At 38.0% G+C, this 18,968-nt stretch overlaps 1 protein-coding gene across 2 annotated transcripts in view; it reads right to left on the reverse strand.

Annotated features, from left to right (window-relative positions):
• Positions 1-14,619, reverse strand: part of G2E3 (G2/M-phase specific E3 ubiquitin protein ligase) — a 55,404-nt gene extending 40,785 nt beyond the window's left edge. Inside the window, exon 1 of one of the 2 annotated variants that reach the window (XM_068546662.1) lies at positions 14,511-14,619. Coding sequence is in view for 1 of the 2 variants with exons in the window: in XM_068546651.1 (XP_068402752.1) it covers positions 14,511-14,581 (71 nt within the window). In the remaining variant the exon portion in view is untranslated. The remainder of the gene's footprint in view (positions 1-14,510) is intronic. The other variant, XM_068546651.1, reaches the window with a different exon arrangement.
• Between the last annotated feature and the right edge of the window lie 4,349 nt (positions 14,620-18,968).

Here is an 18,968-nt window from a genome sequence, read left to right on the forward strand (position 1 = left end):
ACATCCAAGAGAAATAAAAAACATATAGACAAAAAACTTTATACAAAAAAGTTCATAGTAGCCACCTTCATGATACTCCAAAACTGGCAGCCTAGAAGTCTATCAACAGGAAAATGGATTAAAAAATTGAAGTATATTAATAAAATGCAATACTACTTAGCAATGAAAAGGTAACAAGTGCTGCAGGATGCAACAAAACAGATGAATCTTATAAATATTATGCTAAGTGAAAGAAACTGTACACTATTCTTATCCACATCATTCCATTCATATGAAGTTCTAGGACAGGCAAAACTAATCTATCATGAAAAATATTAGAACAGTGTTTGTCTCTCAAGTGGGAAGATGACTAGAAGGGACTTAAGTAAACTTTCTGAAATATCCTACTTTTGCTAAGAGGATCTAAGTAAGCAACTCTGATAGAGAGAAAAAATCTCGGTTTCTAACGGAGGTACAGAACTACAGATAAGAGCTTTCTGAACACAACAGTCCTCCTCTTACTTTTGTAGTTTTCAAGGAAACACCCTAGGCCCACTTCGTAGCTCAGATCTGATGTTGACTCTTTTACACACAGCCTTGGCTTCGCTTTGACCCCATTAAAACACTACTTCATTTAAATTTCACGTCAATGCCACCCTTCTCCAATATGTTATAAGAAATCTATTTTACCCTTTGCTTGGTGCGAAGTCTTGTGGTTCCTCGGGTCTGCGACCTCTCTCATTGCAATGAGTCAACAAACCTAATTTTATCAGACTACAGATTTATCCCTGGTGGTTTTAGGCTGACTAGGCTAGGAGAGGTGAAAGAATAAGGCAAATGTCACAAAACATAAATAATTGGTGAACCTGTTTAAAGGGTATATAGGAGTTCCTTTTACTATTCATATAACTTTTTTCTAAGTTTAAGATTATATCAAATTAGGGACTTCCCTGGTGGCGCAGTGGTTGGGAGTCCCCCTGCCAGTGCAGGGGACTCAGGTTCAGGCCCTGGTCTGGGAGGCTCCCACGTGCCGTGGAGTGGCTGGGCCCATGTGCCACAGCTGCTCAGCCTGCGCTCTGGAGCCCGCGAGCCACAGCTGCTGGGCCTGCGTGCTACAACTGCTGAAGCCTGCGTGCTGCAACTGCTGAAGCCTGAGTGCTGCAACTGCTGAAGCCCGTGCGCCTGGAGCCTGTGCTCTGCAGTGGAGGAGGCCATCACAGTGAGAAGCCCACGCACCGCAACGAAGACCCAACGCAGCCAAAAATATAAATAAATTATTAAAATAAAAAAGATTACATCAAATTAAAAGTTACCCCTGAGGGCTTCCCTGGTAGCGTAGTGGTGAGGAGTCCGCCTGCCAATGCAGGGGACGCGGGTTCAAGCCCTGGTCTGGGAAGATCCCACATACCCTGGAGCAACTAAGCCCGTGCCCCACAACTATTGAGCCTGCGCTCTAGAGCCCGAGAGCCACAACTACTGAGCCCACGCGCCTAGAGCCTGTGCTCCGCAACAAGAGAAGCCACCGCAATGAGAAGCCCACACACCACGATGAAGAGTAGCCCCCGCTCTCCACAACTAGAGAAAGCCCGCGCACGGCAACAAAGACCCATTGCAGCCAAAAATAAATAAATTAAATAAATAAATTAAAAGAAAAAAAAAGTTATCCCCGAATCGGATAATGTTCTAAAGATATTACAAAATTCATATTTTTGACTGGTTCACATCAGCTTTCTTACTAATCCACAGCATCCAAAATAAAACTTTTGTTGCTAAATCCTGGTGATGAATTTCTTTATTTCAATCAACAGTCTCCAAACCAAAACTTCAGAAAAAAAAAAATTCACATATTTTTAGTTGGATTTTATCATTTGTTTTCTTTCCAGTACATGAATTTTAAGACTTCCTAAGTGGAAGGAGGAAAACAATGCTAGGTAAGTATATATCTCAATAACAGCCCAAGTCTTAACAACAGTCTTGGTCTTAGAAATAATATCAAAGCATTCCCCCCTTCCTTGAGAAATCATTAACAATTTAATGAAGAGCTCCAGGAAGCCGCTATCAAGAGGTATTCTGAGTCTCTTGCACTGCTTACCTCCACTTGGTCAGTGACACTCAGTTTGATACTCCTCCCCCTTCAAAATGTGGAGCCTGATTTCCTTCTCCTTGACTGTGGCTATGCTTAGTAACTTCCACTAAAAAGCCTGGCAGAAATGACAAAGTGTAACCAGGTTATAAAAGGCATCATGACTTTCTCCTTGCTCTCTGTCATGGATCACCTGCACTGGTGGAAACTGGCTGCCACGTCATAAAGGCTTTCTTTTAAGGTGCTGCTTGGAGAGGTCTGCTTGGCAAAGAACTGAGGCATTTACCCACATCATACGAGTGAGCCGTTTTAGAAGTAAATTGTCCAGCCCCACTCAGGCCTTCATAAGACTGCAGCCTGGCTGACAGCCTGAGAGCAACTTCATGGGAGACCCTAAGGCAGACCACACAGCTAAGCTGCTCCCGAATTTCTGACCCACAGAAACTGTCAGATAATAAATGTCTGTTGTTTTAAGGCACCAAGTTTTGGAGTGATTTGTTACACAGCAATAGATAACTAACACAATAAAGTAAGCCAAACTCCCTCTCATTCTAGCTGCATGGCTGTTCTTACAGTTTTTTTGGTGGGATCCTTAGGATTTTCAATAAATAAGATCATGTCCTCTGCAAACAGACATTTTTACTTCCTCTTTTCCGACATGGATATAAACTTTCTTTTCCGACATGGATAAAAACTTTCTTTTTCTCATGGATATAACTTTTTCTTGCCTGACTGCCCCGGCTAGGACTTCCAGTACTATACTGAATAGGAGTGGAGAGAGTGGGTACCCTATCTTGTTCCTGATCTTACAGGAAAAGTTTTCAACCTTTTACCGTTGAGTATGATGTTAGCTGTGGGCTTGTCATGTACGGCCCTTATAATGTTGAGGTACATCCCTTCTATACCCAATTTGTTGAGAATTTTTATCATGAAGGGATGTTAAATTTTGTTAAACGTTTTCCTGCACCTTTTGAGATGACTTTGATTTTTATTTCTCCTTCCATTAGTGTGCACACAGGGATAAATCCTGGTTGGTCATGATGTATGATCCTTCTAATGTGCTGCTGAATTTAGTTTGCTGGTGTTTTGCTGAGAATTTCTGCATCTATACTCATCAGGGATATTGGCCTATAGTTCGCTTTTCTTGTAGTGTCTTTAGCTGGCTTTGGTATCAGGGTAATGTTGGCCTCAAAAAATGAGCTTGGGAGTTGAACATACACTTCAGAAAAGAAATAGGACATGGCCAACAAGCAAATGAAAGAAGGAACACTGAAAAATTCTCAAAAATGTAGGGATAAAACAACACAATCTTAAACAAGCAAAAGAGGGAAGAAGAAACCACAGGGAAATTAGAAAATACTTAGAGACCGATGAAAATGAGAACATAACATACTAAAAATCTACAGTATACAGCAAAAAGTGATCAGAGGGAAATTTATGTCTGTAATGCAGACACTGAAAAAGAAGATCCCAAAACAATAACTTAACTTTATACCTCAAGGAGCTAGAAAAAGAAGAGCAAACTAAAACCAAACCTAGTAGAAGGAAAGAATTCATAAAGATTAGAGTGGAGATAAATGTAAAGAAAAGAAAAACAAGAGAGTAAAATCAAAAGTTGGTTCCTTAAAAAGATCAACTAAATTGACAAACCTTTAGCTAGACTAGTCATTTGACAAAATCCAACACTCTTTCATGATAAAAAATACTCATCAATCTAGGAATAGAAGGCAACTTCCTCAGCATGATAAAGAGCATCTTTGAAAAACCCAGCTGACATCAAACTCAATGGTGAAAAACTGGAAACTTTCCACATAAGATCCAGAGCAAAACAATGATGTTCACTCTCACCATATCTATTCAACATTGTACTAGAAGTTCTAGCCAGAACAATTAGGCAAGAAAAGAAATAAAAAGCATCCAAACTGAAAGCAAGAAGTAGCTCTTCTTGCAGAAGCCATGATCTTATATGCAGGAAATCCTAATGAATTCATAAAACACTGTGAGTTAATAAACAAATTCAGCAAAGTGGCAGGACACAAGGTGAACACACAAAAAAATCAGACAAATTTCTACACGATAGCAAAGAACAATCCATAAAGAAAATTAAGAAATCCATTTCATTTACAATACCATCAAAAAGAATGAACTACTTAGGAATAGATGTAACAAAGAGGTGCAAGATTTGTACACTGAAAGCCATTAAATATTGCAAAAAGAAATTAAAGAACCCAAATAAATGGAAAGAACTCTGTTCATGGTTGAAAGACTTAATATTGTTAAGATGGCCATACTCCCCAAAGCAATCTACAGATTCAGTGTAATTCTTATCAAAATCCAATGGCCATTTTTGTAGAAATGGAAAACCTGATCCTAAAATTCATAAGAAATTACAAGGGACCTTGAATAGTCAAAACAATGCAAAAAGAAAAAGTTGAATGAATCATACTTCCCAATTTGAAAACTTACTACAAAGCTACAGTAATTTAAAAAAGGTGGGATGGGACTGGCATAAGGAAAAACATAGAGAAAAAGTTAAGAGTCAAGAAATAAACGCATACATATATGATCAATTAATTTTCAACAAGGATGTCAAAACCATTGAATGGAGAAAGAATAGTCTCCTCAGCAAATGGTGCTGTGACAATTGGGTAGCCTCATGTAAAGGAATAAAGTTGGACCTCTACCTCACACTAGATACAAAAATTAACTCAAAATGGATTCAAGATTTAGTAAGTAAGAGCCAAAACTATAAAAATCTTAAAAGAAAACATAGTATTATGTAAATCTTCACGACCTTGGATTTGGCAACGGTTCCTTATGTATGACACCAAAATCATAGCAGCAAATAAATAAATAAATAAATTGGACTACGTAATCAAGACAGTGAAAACACAATCCCCAAAATGGAAGAAAATATTTGAAAATCATATACTTGATAAGGATCTAATATCCAGAATATGTAAGAAACTCTTAGAACTCAACAACAAAAAGACAAATAACAGAACTTAAAGATAGGGAAAGGATCTGAATAGACATTTCTCCAAAGAAAATACTTAAATGGTCAACAAGCACATGAAAAACTGCTCAACATCATTACTCCTTAGGGATATGCAAATGAAAACAACAATGAGAATACCACTTGATGCCTGCTAAGGTGATGATAATTTTTTAAAATAAGCACTGCAAAGGATATGGAGAAATTGGAACCCTCATACATTGCTAATGGGAATGTAAAATGGTACAGCTACTATGGACCAACAGTTTGGCAGTTGTTCAACACATCAGAGAGTTGCCACATCACCCAACAATCACACTAGGTACAGGTATTCCCCACTTGTCAAAAGTTCCCTTTAGCCACTTCACTTCTACAAAAGACCTATATTAATACCTGTTTTTGCTAACCAAAGAAATCAAAAAAAAGATTTTCACCTTTATAAAAAAAGATAATTACTTCTTCACTCTATGCCATTTCAGCCTACAAAAGGTTCCACAGGAATGTTCTACTTTCAGATGGCTGGGGAAACCTGTACTTACTGAAAAGATTTGAAAACAGGTATTCAAACAAAAACTTGTACAAAGATGTTCATAACAGCACTATTCACTATAGCTAAAAAACAGAAACAACTCATTTGTCTGTCAACTGATTAACAGGTATACAAAATGTGGTATATCCATACAATAGAATATTATTCCGCTATTAAAAAATATGTAGTACTGATTTATGCGACAACATGGATGAACCTCAAAAACATACTAAGTAAAATAGGCCAGAAACAAAAGGTCAGATATTGTATAATCCCACTTATATGAAATATCTAGAATAGGTAAATCCATAGAGACATAAAGCAGATTTGTGGTTCCTAGGGATGGCGAAATAGGAAATGCGAAGTGACTGCCTAATGGGTATGAGTTTTCCTTTTGGGGTGATGAAAATGTTTTGGAACTAGATAGAGGTGATGGTTGCACAACACTGTGAATGTACTAAATGACACTGAATTGTATACTTCAAAATGGTTAATTTTATGAATGTGAATTTTATTACAATAAAAAAAAGTTAAATGGACACCTACCATATGACGCAACCAAGAGAAATAAAGGCATATGTTCACTGTACACAAATGTCCATAGCTGTACACAAATGTAATAGCCAAAAACTATAAACAACCTAAATGCCCATCAACAGACAACTGATAAAACAAATAGTGGAATATTCATATAATGAAATACAATTACTAAAACTCACTGAACTATATACTCTTAAAATGGGTTAATTTTATTCTATACTATTATATTACCAGACAGATGTTTAAAAGTTAACAACCACCATTAAAAAATAAAGATATTTATTTAAATTAAAAGGAAAAGCACCAGGTAAGAAGCTTGTAAGTCACCCCTCCATCCAAAGAGCAAGAGCTGAAAAGACGGAAAAACCAACAACACTTCTTGGATCTGTAAAAAGGGAGGACACAGCAAGCCACTGCCTCCAAGACTGGAGAGAAAGGTGAATACAGGGAGCCACAGCTTACCTGAACAGAGTTACCAGCTGAAACTGCTGTAGGATCCAGCACTGCAGTGGGAAAACCTGAACTATAATTGACTAATTGATTGCTGGAGGCTCAGTGTGGACAACTTTGAGAGTTAAAAACTCAAGGGGCATCCAATCATGGGGCCTCTCACAATACTGTGAGATTTATCACCAGGAACTCAGCGAGGGTCCACAGTAAATATCAGAGAAAAATCCCCTTGTGATTTTGGCAAGGGGAGGGGAAAAGGTGCCATTTTGAAATACACCAAAGCACTCTGTTCTTCTTAATAAGGCCTGCCCTCAAGAGAAACTAGTTAACCAGAGCCTAAGCTGCTGGGGTATTATCAGAGCCTAAATGACCCAGGGAAAGGAAACACCCAACTCCAGCATAATGTAGCCATCCCACATAAGAGGGGAGAAAAAAGCTGAGATACTTGTGAACTTCAAAGTCCAGAGGCATAGGCTCACAAAAAGATTGAGACTTAAATCACAGGACTATAAAACACTTCCCCTTCTTCCACACCTTACCACCATGGTACTAATGGCTTATTTACAACAATTCCTTTTACTCAGTACCTCATGTCTGGCTATCAAGAAAAAACTTACAAGACATATCAAAGAGCAAAAAGCACAATTTGAAAAGGCAGAGCAAACATCAGAACCAAACATGACAGGGATGTTGGATTTATCAGAACAGGAATTTGAAATTATGATTAATATGCTAAGGGCGCTAATGGATAAAGTAGACAATACACAAGACCAGACAGGCAATGTAAGCAGAGAAATGGAAATTCTAAGAAAGAATCAGAAAGAAATGCTACAGATCAAAAATATTAATGGAAACGAAGAATTGTTTGATAGGATTACTAGTAGATGGGACAAGGCTGAGGAGAGACCTCTGAGCTTAAAGATAACTCGACAGAAGCTTTGAAAACTAAAAAGCAAAGAGGACAAAAACTGAAAAAAAAACAACATAATATCCAAGGACTGTGAGACACCACAGACAGTGTAACAAAAGTGTTCTAGGAATACCAGAAGAGAGAAAGGAACAGGAGAAATATTTGAAACAATAACAAATTAATGTCAGACACCAAACCACAGATCCAGAAAGTTCCAGAAAACCAAGCAGGATAACTGCCAAAAAACTACACCTAGGTCTATCATTTCAAACTACAGAAAATCAACGGTAAAGAAAAAAATCCTGAAAAAAAGCTACAGGGGGAAAAAAAATCTTACCTATAGAGGAACAAAGGCAGGAATTATATCCAACTTCTCAGAAACAATGCAAGCAAAAAGAGAGTGGAGTGAAATATTTAAAGCATTGGGGGGTGGGAGGGAGGAGAAAAACCAACCTAGAATTCTGTATCCTGTGAAATTACCCTTCAGAAATGTAAGAGAAATAAAGACTTCCTCAAACAAAAACTGATGGAATATTTTGCCAGTAGACCTGCCTTGTGAGAAATGTTAAAAGTTCTTGAGAGAGAAAGAAAATGATATAGATCAGAAATTCAGATCTACATAAAGTATCAGGCAAAGAATAAGTAAAGGTAAAATATACTGTTTTATTTTTCTTATTCTTAATAATGAGTTAACAGTTTTTCAAAATAACAATAGCACCAATGTATTTGATTATGTATTAGTTGTGTACTGCAAACTCTAGGGCAACCACTAAAAAAAGTTAAAAGAGTATAACTGATATCTTAAGAAAGGAGAGAAAATCATATAAAATGCTCAGTTAAAATCACAAAAAGCAGGGACTTCCCTGGCGGTCCAGTGGTAAAGAATCCGCCTTCAAATGCAGGGGACGCAGGTTCGATCCCTTGTTGGGGAACTAAGATCCCACATGCTGCAGGGCAACTAAGCCCGTGCACACCACAACTACTCAGCATGTGCACCTCAACTAGAGAGCCCACATGCCGCAACCTACAGAACCCACACGCTCTGGAGCCCGTGCACCACAACTAGAGAGAGAAAACCCACAGGCCACAACTAGAGAGAAGCCCACACACTGCAACAAAGAGCCCATGTGCTGCAACAACAAAAAAAGATCCTGCTGCATGCTGCAACGAAGATCCCAGATGCCACAACGAAGACCCAATGCAGCCAAAATAAATAAATAAATAAAAATAAATAAATGAAAAGACAGATCCTTGTTTAAAAAAAATCACAAAAGACAGAAAAATAGTAGAGACAAATATAGGAACAAAGAACAAGGGTAGCAAATAGAAAACAGTAACAAATATGGTAGCTATTAATCTAACTATATCAATAATCACTTTGAACGTCAATGGCCTAAATGCACCAATTAAAAGACAGATTTAAAGACGAAGACCTACTAGAGAATGGACTTGAGGACGCGGGGAGGGGGAAGGGTAAGCTGGGACAAAGTGAGAGAGTGGCATGGACATATATACACTATCAAATGTAAAACCGATAGCTAGTGGGAAGCAGCCGCACAACACAGGGAGATCAGCTCAGTGCTTTGTAACCACCTAGAGGGGTGGGATAGGGAGGGTGGGAGGGAGGGAGACACAAGAGGGAAGAGATATGGGGATACGTGTATATGTATAACTGATTCACTGTTATAAAGCAGAAACTAACACACCATTGTAAAGCAATTATACTCCAATAAAGATGTTAAAAAAAAAAAAAGATTTGTCAGAGTGGGTCAAAAAATAAGACCTAACTATACGTTGTCTCAAGATGTCCACTTTATACATAGATTAAAAGTAAACAGATGGAGAAAATATACCATGCTAACATTAATCAAAAGAAAGCAGGAGTAGCTATATTAATTTCAGAAACAGCAGACTTCAAAGTAAGGAAATTTATCAGGAATAAAGAAGGACATTACATAATGATAAAGGGGTCAATTTCCCAAGAAGGTATAAAATACTTAACATGTATGTACCTAACAACAGAATGTTAAAATATATGAGGCAAAAACTAATAGAACTGCAAAGAGAAGCAGATGAATACACAACCATAGTTGGAGCCCTCAACATCCCCTCTATCAGAAATGGATAGATCCGGCACAAAGAGAATCAGTAAGGACAACACTCACCTTGGTGTTTACCCAAAGGTGGTAAAAACTTATGTCCACATCAAAACCTTCACACGGATGTTTACAGCATCTTTATTCATGATTGCCAAAACCTGGAAGCACCTAAGATCTCCTTCAGTAGATGAACAGATAAACAAACTATGGTACACCCAGACAATGAAATATTATTCAGTGCTAAGAAAAAAAAAAAAGCTATCAAGCCATGAAAAGACATGGGGGAAACCTAAATGCATATTACTAAGTTAAAGAAGCCAATCTGAAAAGGCTACATACTGTATGATTCCACCTATATGATATTCTGGAAGAGGCAAAACTATGGAGATAGTAAAAAGATCAGTGGTTACAAAGGGCAAAGGAGGGATGAGTAGGTGAAGCACATATGATTTTTAAAACAGTGAAAATACTGTGTATGATACCATAATAATAGATACATGTCATCATTCATTTGTCCAAACCCATAGAATGTACAACATCCAGAGTGAACTATAATTTAAACTATAGACTTTGAGTGATTACCTTGTGTCAATGTAAGCTCATCAGTTATAACAAATGTACCACCCTAGCGGGGGATGTTGATAATGGGAGAGGTTATGCATGTGTGGGGGTGGGGTACACGGGAAATCTCTACCATCTTCCCCTCAATTTTGCTGTGAACCTAAAACTGCTCCTATAAAAATATACTCCTTCTTATTAGCAAAGCAGAAATGGAGACAAAGATGTAGAGGACAAACATATGGACACCAAGGGGGGAAAGAAGGGGGGTGGGATGAATTGGGACATTGGGATTGAGATAAATACACTACTGATACTATGTATAAAATAGATAACTAATGAGAACCCACTGTACAGCTCAGGGAACTCTACTCAATGCTCTGTGGAGACCTAAATGGGAAGGAACTCCAAAAAAGAGGGGATATACGTATACATATAGCTGATTCACTTTGCTGTACGGCAGAAACTAGCACAACATTATAAAGCAACTATACTCCAATAAATATTAATTTTAAAAAAACAGTTGAAAACCCTAATTAGTTAATACAGTAATGAATAAACTTTTTTGCTTCATGTAAAATGTGTTTATAAAAAATATTCGAAAGTTATATGTTTTGTCTTAAAAAATAAAAAATAAAAATATAGTCTTAAAAAAAGGAAAAGCAATAAAGTTATGTTTATATTGACTTACTTTATAGCTAGTCTTCCAGAAATAGGTTTTCCCTCCCTCCCTCTCTATATATTGGCTCCCTATGCCCACTGTTCATGTTTCTTCATCACTCCATTGTCATCTCAGCACATAAAGACCTTTCCAGCTTGGTTACCAATAGTTTCTTGGTATCCCAATTCCAAATTCAAGAAGAAACAATGTGAATGGTTTAGCCTGCATCAGATATTCAGCTCTGATTCAAATACATGGTGCTACTTTGGCTGGAGAAGGTATGTGGGATGAGGGCATTATTAGGATCATATGCTCCTTAGTCCAACCCCTTACCCACTGCCCACTGGTCCTTAGAATGATGTGCCTACAACGTTGGCAGGTTTTTAAAGAAAAGGTTGTGGGCAAGGAGGTCAGGTAACAGTCTTAACTGTTCAAACTGAAAAGGAAAGGCAAACGTTTCTGGTTTTAATTTCCCAATATTTCCTTAATTTAGAATTGAATTAATGTTGGGACTTCCCTGGCAGTCCAGTGGTTAAGACTCCACACTTCCACTGCAGGGGGTACAGGTTCGACCCCTGGTCAGGGAACTAAGATCCCGCATGCTGTGTGGTGTGGCCAAAAAAAAAAAAAAAATATATATATATATATATATATAGAATTGAATTACTGTAGAAGTGAACATTCATGTACAAATGAGGCTAATTCTCCGTTATAAAGTTAATTCTTAAATTACACTTAACATATATCATTCTTATAATAAAAAAAAAAAAATCCTGCACAGGAGGAAATTAAATGCAAAAAAAACCCAAAAACAAACAGAGAAAAAAAAAAAAAGCTTTTTTTTTTAAAGTTACTAAATCTTTCAGTGCTTCAGTTTCTTCACCTTAATATAGGGATAATAATAAAACGGCTGTAAAGGCTAAGTGAGAAATATGTATAAAGCATTTGGAGTTCTGTGAATATTAGCAAATACTGCTCTAAATTTTTTCCCACATGACATGTCTTCTGAGCCTACAATTTCAATACTTATTTTTCCATAGTTGTGAAATTTACAAACTATATGCTATCACTAAAATCCCTCTACTAACCTACACAGAATTATATTGTCATCTTTTAATTTTTAACTTTTTCAGCTTAATAAGATACAATGTGTTAAAACTGTTACACACCCTGAACATACACAGTTTCAGACTGTAAGGATACTTACTCACTGTTCTGCACCTAGAATTGCAGATACAGAGACAAAGAAGATGGGAGCTCTCAGTCTAGTGCTATTTTGTTTGCAACTAAACTGCACTGAGGAAGAAGCACTCTACTGGGGGAAGTCTAGGAAAGTATGTGAAACCCACTGGATAAAATTTTAAGGAGAAATAAAAAAGGTCAATGGCTACGTATGTATAAACATGATAGAGAATAGATTTGGAGAATTGTGGTAGTATGACAGAACATCACAGGTTGGAAAAAAATGGTGGAATATTATGAAGCTGATTCTTAAAAACAGAGGTTGGAACCAGATTGAGAAGGGCTTTGTAAAAAAAAAAAAGAAAAGAAAAAAGAAAAAGCTAAGAAATTTGAAATATATATGGTAGACAATGGGAAGCCATCAGAGATTTTTATAGAGCAACATTTGGAAGGAGAGATTGCAGACAGGGGCAGGAAGCATTACAATCAATCAATCAGTAAGAGTTATAAATTTTCTAACTAAATCTAGTTTTTGACCCCAGTTAAACATTTTACTAGTTGTGTGAGAACAAATTACAGAACCTCTCTTAGCCTCAGTTTTCTTATGTGAAAATTCCAGTACATATCTCAGTGTTATTTGCGAAGATTAATGAGATAATGTATGTAAATACTGCACAATGCTTAGTTACCCAATATAATAGGAGATATATGTATCATTTACTATGTGCCACACACTATTCTAAGATTTTAATACGTACTGATTCATTTGATTCTCCCAACAGCCCTACAAGATAGGTATTGTTATTATCTCCACTATAGTTGAGGGAATCGGAAGCACTGAAAGGTTAAGCAGCTTCCTTAGGGTCAGGCAACTACCAAGTCGTGGAGATGAAATTCAAATGCAAGCAATCTGGGTCCAGTTTCATGCCCTTAACCAACATATTACAATGCCTCTCTAAGAAAGATCAAGTCAGTGTTTTAAAAATTCTGGTCAAGTTTTCTAACCTTCAAGTTAAATTTACAGAACCCCATCCTCCAGACCTATGGGATCAGAATCTCTGAGATCGGAAATACAGGAATCGGCACTTGACAAACCCTTCAAGGTAATGTGTACACAATAAAAGTTGAAACTCACTGATTTAGGTAGATAGAGCAAAAATCCAAAGAAAAGAGTCCAGGTAAGGAAAAGGAACAGATTAAAATGTAGAGACTAACCTTTTTTGGAAATTACCATTTGCTGGTAGCTTATATGAAATAAACAGAACCTTAAGGTTTGAATAAGCAAAGCTTAACAAAGTATAGCTTATATCTTTGCTGCAGTCCTACATAAAATGTTTAACTTTTAACGATAACTACTGAATATTTAAATTTATTTTTCCTGGCTAATAACGAAACAAAAGTTCATTACCAGGGATGGGAGAGGAGGAGTAGCCAGCATGGATGAAGGAACGTTTATTCTGAATATTATTAAATCCTACTTTTTAAAAGAAATGTATACATTTATATGGTAAGATACCCTGGTGTTAAAACCTTAAAAGAAGCATAAAATATCTGATCCTATAAAGCAACAAAATTACTCTGACAGTTTTCAATAAGGCAAGATATAAAATTTCTACACACTTAAATGCTCACTTATAGTTTACATGTAGGATACACATTTAAATTATTCCAGAAAGCATGACTTTGTTAGAAGGTTAGAGTTTGATATCTGAGGTAGTTAGTCATTAAAAATAAATAAAACAAAAAACCGAAACAGAGAAAACCCGAAGCTGGAAACATCAGTAGAGTACTTTCAAAATGACTCCCCAATAACCCAGTTGGCCAATGAATGAAGGGGGTGAAAAGGCAGGTCTGTGGAACTAAACCTCATCCCTATTGTTAGCAAACTAAGACCCCTGTGACTCACCGCTGTTACAACATAGCCAGTTTAAATGAGCAAGAGTCTCGGATTTTTGCGTTACCTGAAAAACGTCAACCGTGAAAGAAAAATATCCGTGCTTTGAACACAAAGGATACTCAGATTTCAGTTTAAATCCCCACCAGGCATTTCAAAGGCTGTCAATTACCTGCGGTCCAGAGTAATAAAGACTACTCCTCTTCGGAGGTACTCGGATTCCCCCAGAGGATCTCTTCATTCTAAACCTGCCCCCAACCTTCCATCTTTAATAAAGAAAGATTCTTTTGCTTACGGTAAAGCTTTCGCAATAACTACTGTTGAAGCTTCAGCGTTCGAGACGAATTGGCGGAAATACTGAACTGCGATTACCAGAAAGTCAGAGATTAAACAAGGTTTAATCTCGGGGGTGGTCTGGCTTCTGAATCCTCAGTACTCTAGTTGGCCTGTGTGCGCCAACCGTCTGCCCCGACTTCCCAAAGTCCCCACGTCCGGCCCCACCACCCGACACCCCCAAAGGCACTCCGAGGCCCCCGCTATACTGTCCCGCCTCCCGACCCCCTGTGCCATCCGACGGTTCCGCTTCTCCCCCTGAAATACTCAGTTCCTTGCCGTTCGCCATCCACTCACCGAGGCGCGCTGGGCAGAAGTTCCAGAGCGGCCGTGTCACTTTTCCCTTCTCGCGCTGCGCCACACGCCATCCGGGAGCTGCCCCGTCCAACGGCCCACACAATTCAAATTCGTCCACTTCCGCCTGCAACCCGGAAGGAGGGCTCAGCTCCGCCCCTGAAAGGCGGGGCCCGCGGCGACGCGGGAGTTGTGGAAGGGCGAGGCGCCCACCGCTGTTATTCCGCGGAGTGCCGTCTCTGCTCGGTCCTTTTCCGTTCAGTTTCTTTTGTCTCTCTCCCTACTTAGGTCCAGAGAGAAGTGCGGGAGCGGGGTTGGTGTTGCTGCCGGGTGGCTCGTGAGAGGACCCTCTTGTTTCTGAAGTGGATCGAGACATGCTGAATTTTCTTCACTTCCAGGAAAGGAGAGAATAAAAGCACTAACCGAGTCCGGACGTTTTTACCCCTCTGCCGTCTCTTAAGCACGAGCTACAGCCGGAAGGAAGAAACGAACCCTCCGCATACTTAGTACGGGGTTTCTTTGGGTCTCCTGAGACCTGTCGCGGCACAGTCAGGGCTTTTAACCTCTTTCCCTCCCCTGTTTGAGGGAGACAAAAAGCCAAGTGCGCCAGTCACCTTATTCCAGCAACAGATTGAAAATGGAGTGGTCGGAAAGGTTCCTGGTCCCAAATAACATTTTTGAGGATAAGTGTTAGAAAGCGACAAATTTTTTTTCCCCCTCTTACAGACCATTTTACAAGATTACTATGTGGTTGTCCTATGAGGTTCTTGGGACAACAGTGTCATTTTCCTTTGCCAAGGACCGCGCAATGTATCCTTGATCCGAAAAGTGTACAGAAAGGAAAGGACAGACAACATGTTGTTAGGCAAAAACAAACAAACAAAAAAACCCTCTAACTCTGATCTTGACGTTACCACCAGATAACGATACCATCCTCACATCTAAGAGCATCGATTGACCTAAACTGATCAGTTCAAACCAAGCCATAACAGAACATCTTCAGACTCTATCAAACTGGAATTTGAAAGATTCACTAGATTTCTGGGAATTTATTTTATAGATAATCTGACATACGGGTGTGTAAAGCTATTAAGTGATGTACTGTTTTTAACAGTGGAAAGTAAAAAATAACCTACGTGTTTACCAATAAGGAAATGATTAAATACTGTAAGTTATGATAATTTAGTAGCTGATATACTGACACTGTGCAGGCACTAAAAATAATGATGTAGATCAGTAGGTACTCAATTGAAAATCAGCTTCAGAAAGACTATATATATATATATATATATATAGCATCCTTTTAAAGTATGTGTATGTGTATGGCATACAAAATTTGGATACATAAACTGTAAAATGTTACCCCATTGGTGAATGGGGACGGGAAGAAACTTTTGCTCTATAGCCAGCTGAATTTTTTAAATAAGCATGTTTTACTCTTGCAATTTTAATTGCTTTTAAAAGAAGATTGCTAGAAATTGAGTATATTCTAGATGAAGAATCAGGTTTAATAAATGGGGAAATGTATAATGTTTGAATAATCTGTGTCCATTCATTCATTCATCAATTCATTCAGCAGTTACATAGTAATGGTTTGACCACACATTTTGTCATTCATGATATGCTGTATTACTTAATGTCCCACATTTTTAATACTGCCCCATTAAATATATTGCTGTTTCAAGTTCCTTGAAGGCAGAAACTATGTCATATATTTTCCTATATTTTTCATAATTCTTGGCACCTTCCCACCATTAAGTTCCATCCTTCACAGGAATTAAATTCTCAAGTTAATCTGCAAGCAAAAGTTAAATGTACTCAGGGAATTCCCTGGTGGTCCACTAGGTAAGACTGGGTGCTTTCACTGCCATGGCCAGGGTTCAATCCCTGGTCGGGGAACTAACATCCTGCAAGCTGCACAGTGCAGCCAAAAAAAAAAAAGTTAAATGTACTCAAAGTGCCCTTGAAAAACTCCCCAAACAATCATAAAAATATGTATAGTATATATAGATAGAATATATAGATACATTATTTTTTTATTTTATTTTATTTTATTTTATTTTTGGCTGTGTTGGGTCTTTGTTGCTGCGTGCGGGCTTTCCTCTGGTTGCGGCAAGCGGGGGCTACTCTTTGTTGCGGTGCGTGGGCTTCTCATGCGGTGGCTTCTCTTGTTGCGGAGCACGGGCTGTAGGCGCGCAGGCTTCAGTAGTTGTGGCACACGGGCTCAGTAGTTGTGGCTCACGGGCTCTAGAGCGCAGGCTCAGTAGTTGTGGCGCACGGGTTCAGTTGCTCCGCAGCATGTGGGATCTTCCCAGCCCAGGGCTCGAACCCGTGTCCCCTGCCTTGGCAGGTGGATTCTTAACCACTGCGCCACCAGGGAAGCCCTAGATATATGATTTTTTAAATATGACTATATAAGCAGGTTTTGTTTTGTTTTTTTAATGTTTGTCCTCTGAGTTTTTCTTTTTTTAGTCAGTCCTTCTTTAGGACCCTTAATGAATTCTTCAGTTTTTCCCACCAAAATGTTGACAAAGTTATCATCACCCAGCAGCCCTGCCATCAGTCAGTCCAATGAGATTAATTTTTCCTCAGCAATAGAGAGCGCCTTAAAGTCACTGACATATTTTTCTAGTAGGACTGGTCAGGCTTAATGTATAAATTGCCTAGGGCTAGTGTTTATTGAATGGAATATCAAGGTATTTGCATATTTAAACTGTTATTCCCTTTTTTACCAAGAGTGAGTGCAGGTGAATTTGAATACAATCAGTATTCAAGTAATGTTACAGTATTTCATGAACAAAGAAGATCTGCAATAAATACCCACTGACTATTTCAAGGAGCCTGAGTAAATCCAGACTTAAGAACTTTTTAAAGAAAATATTCACTACAGGACATATTTAAATCTAACAAATATGGCCATTGGACTGGACATTCTGATAGCTAATAATTTTTTTTAATTAACTGAAATATATTGATGTGAATATTGCACTTAATAAAAGCTGCAAAAACTGAAAAAAAAGAACAAAGAATTTTATGTAGTTTCTGATAACCCTTCAGGAGTCTGAGCTAGCTGAGGACTGAATTCATAGAAAATCTGAATCATAGCTAATGGAACTTTCTCTCTTCCCTGCCTTCCTCCTTCTATTCACTCCTTAGGCAGCAGAAAACGAAACAAAAGCACTCCTGGGACCAGTGGTCCTCAGCTCACACACAAGAGCCAATACAAAATGCTTTGGCAGAAGCACTCCTGGACCCTACTTTGAAAGGTTCTTACTACAACCAACATGAGTTACAATAACAATAAAATGGCTAGAAATATATTTTAAAGAAAAGTATAGGACCTGATGTTTTAAAAAATATAATTGGTGAACATACCTAATTTCAATATTTGTAAATGGAGAATGAGTATTTAAGAATCGTTAAGACATTTAAAAAAGAAGATTAGCAAAAGCTGGGAGTAGACAATTTATATTACTAAATAGAAAAACTTACCACAAAGCTACTATAATCAAAGAGTGATAGTGAAAAAAAATTCAAATGCAGAGAGAATCAGAAAAATTCAGTTGTACGCTGATACAAAGGTGACATTTCAGTTTAGTGGGAAAAGGATATTTTTGTTCATAAATTAACAACAAATGGCAATAACTGGCTATACGGAAGATACAGAGTTAGGCCTCCACCTTGCACCATAGGCCAAAATAAATTCTAGAAGGATTATAGATTGAAATATAAAAAATACAATTAAAATGAAATGGGAGAAAAATTAGAAGAATAACTATGACTTTAGGTTAGAAGGGACTTCTTACAGAAGAAAGGAAACTTAGAAGCCATAAAATAAAAGATGTGTATATGCCACCCCAAAATATGCCACTTTGGCATAAAGATTATTTTGAGCTGAAGACAATTGAGAAAAAGCAGACACAGGAAGAACTCTCTGCCCCCCTCTCTAACCAGAAGCAGGGCATAAATTTCCCTTTGTGAAGCTGTCCCCCTCCTCCACACCCCTTATCACTGAGATGGAGATGACACTCAGATGGGTCTGCATAAAAAAGCCCTACTAAATAACCCTTGTCTACCATTAGTTTCTCCCACATATTTACCTTCCCACAATTTACCACTCCCAGAAGCCCAAATCCTTCCTCTTTTGTCTAGTCACTCCACAATTTATTACCCTTTGTTAAAATGGTATATAAGCACTCAAGCCCAACCACTTTTTTGGGTTTTCACTCTTCTGTGGACCCCCTGTGTCTGTAAAATTACAAAGAAAAATTTTATAACTTTTCTCCTGTTAATTTGTCAGTTTAATTTGCAGAACTCCAAGTAATGAACATAAGAAGGTAAAGGTAAAAAATTTTCCTCCCCTATAAAGACATAGAACTATGTTAAAGTTTAAAGTATTTCTTTGGCAAGACTCACCATAAAACATCAAAAGATAAATGAGAGATCATGAGAAAATATTTA

The sequence above is a fragment of the Eschrichtius robustus genome, chromosome 1 (assembly GCF_028021215.1).
Source record: "Eschrichtius robustus isolate mEscRob2 chromosome 1, mEscRob2.pri, whole genome shotgun sequence".
Lineage (NCBI taxonomy): Eukaryota > Metazoa > Chordata > Mammalia > Artiodactyla > Eschrichtiidae > Eschrichtius > Eschrichtius robustus.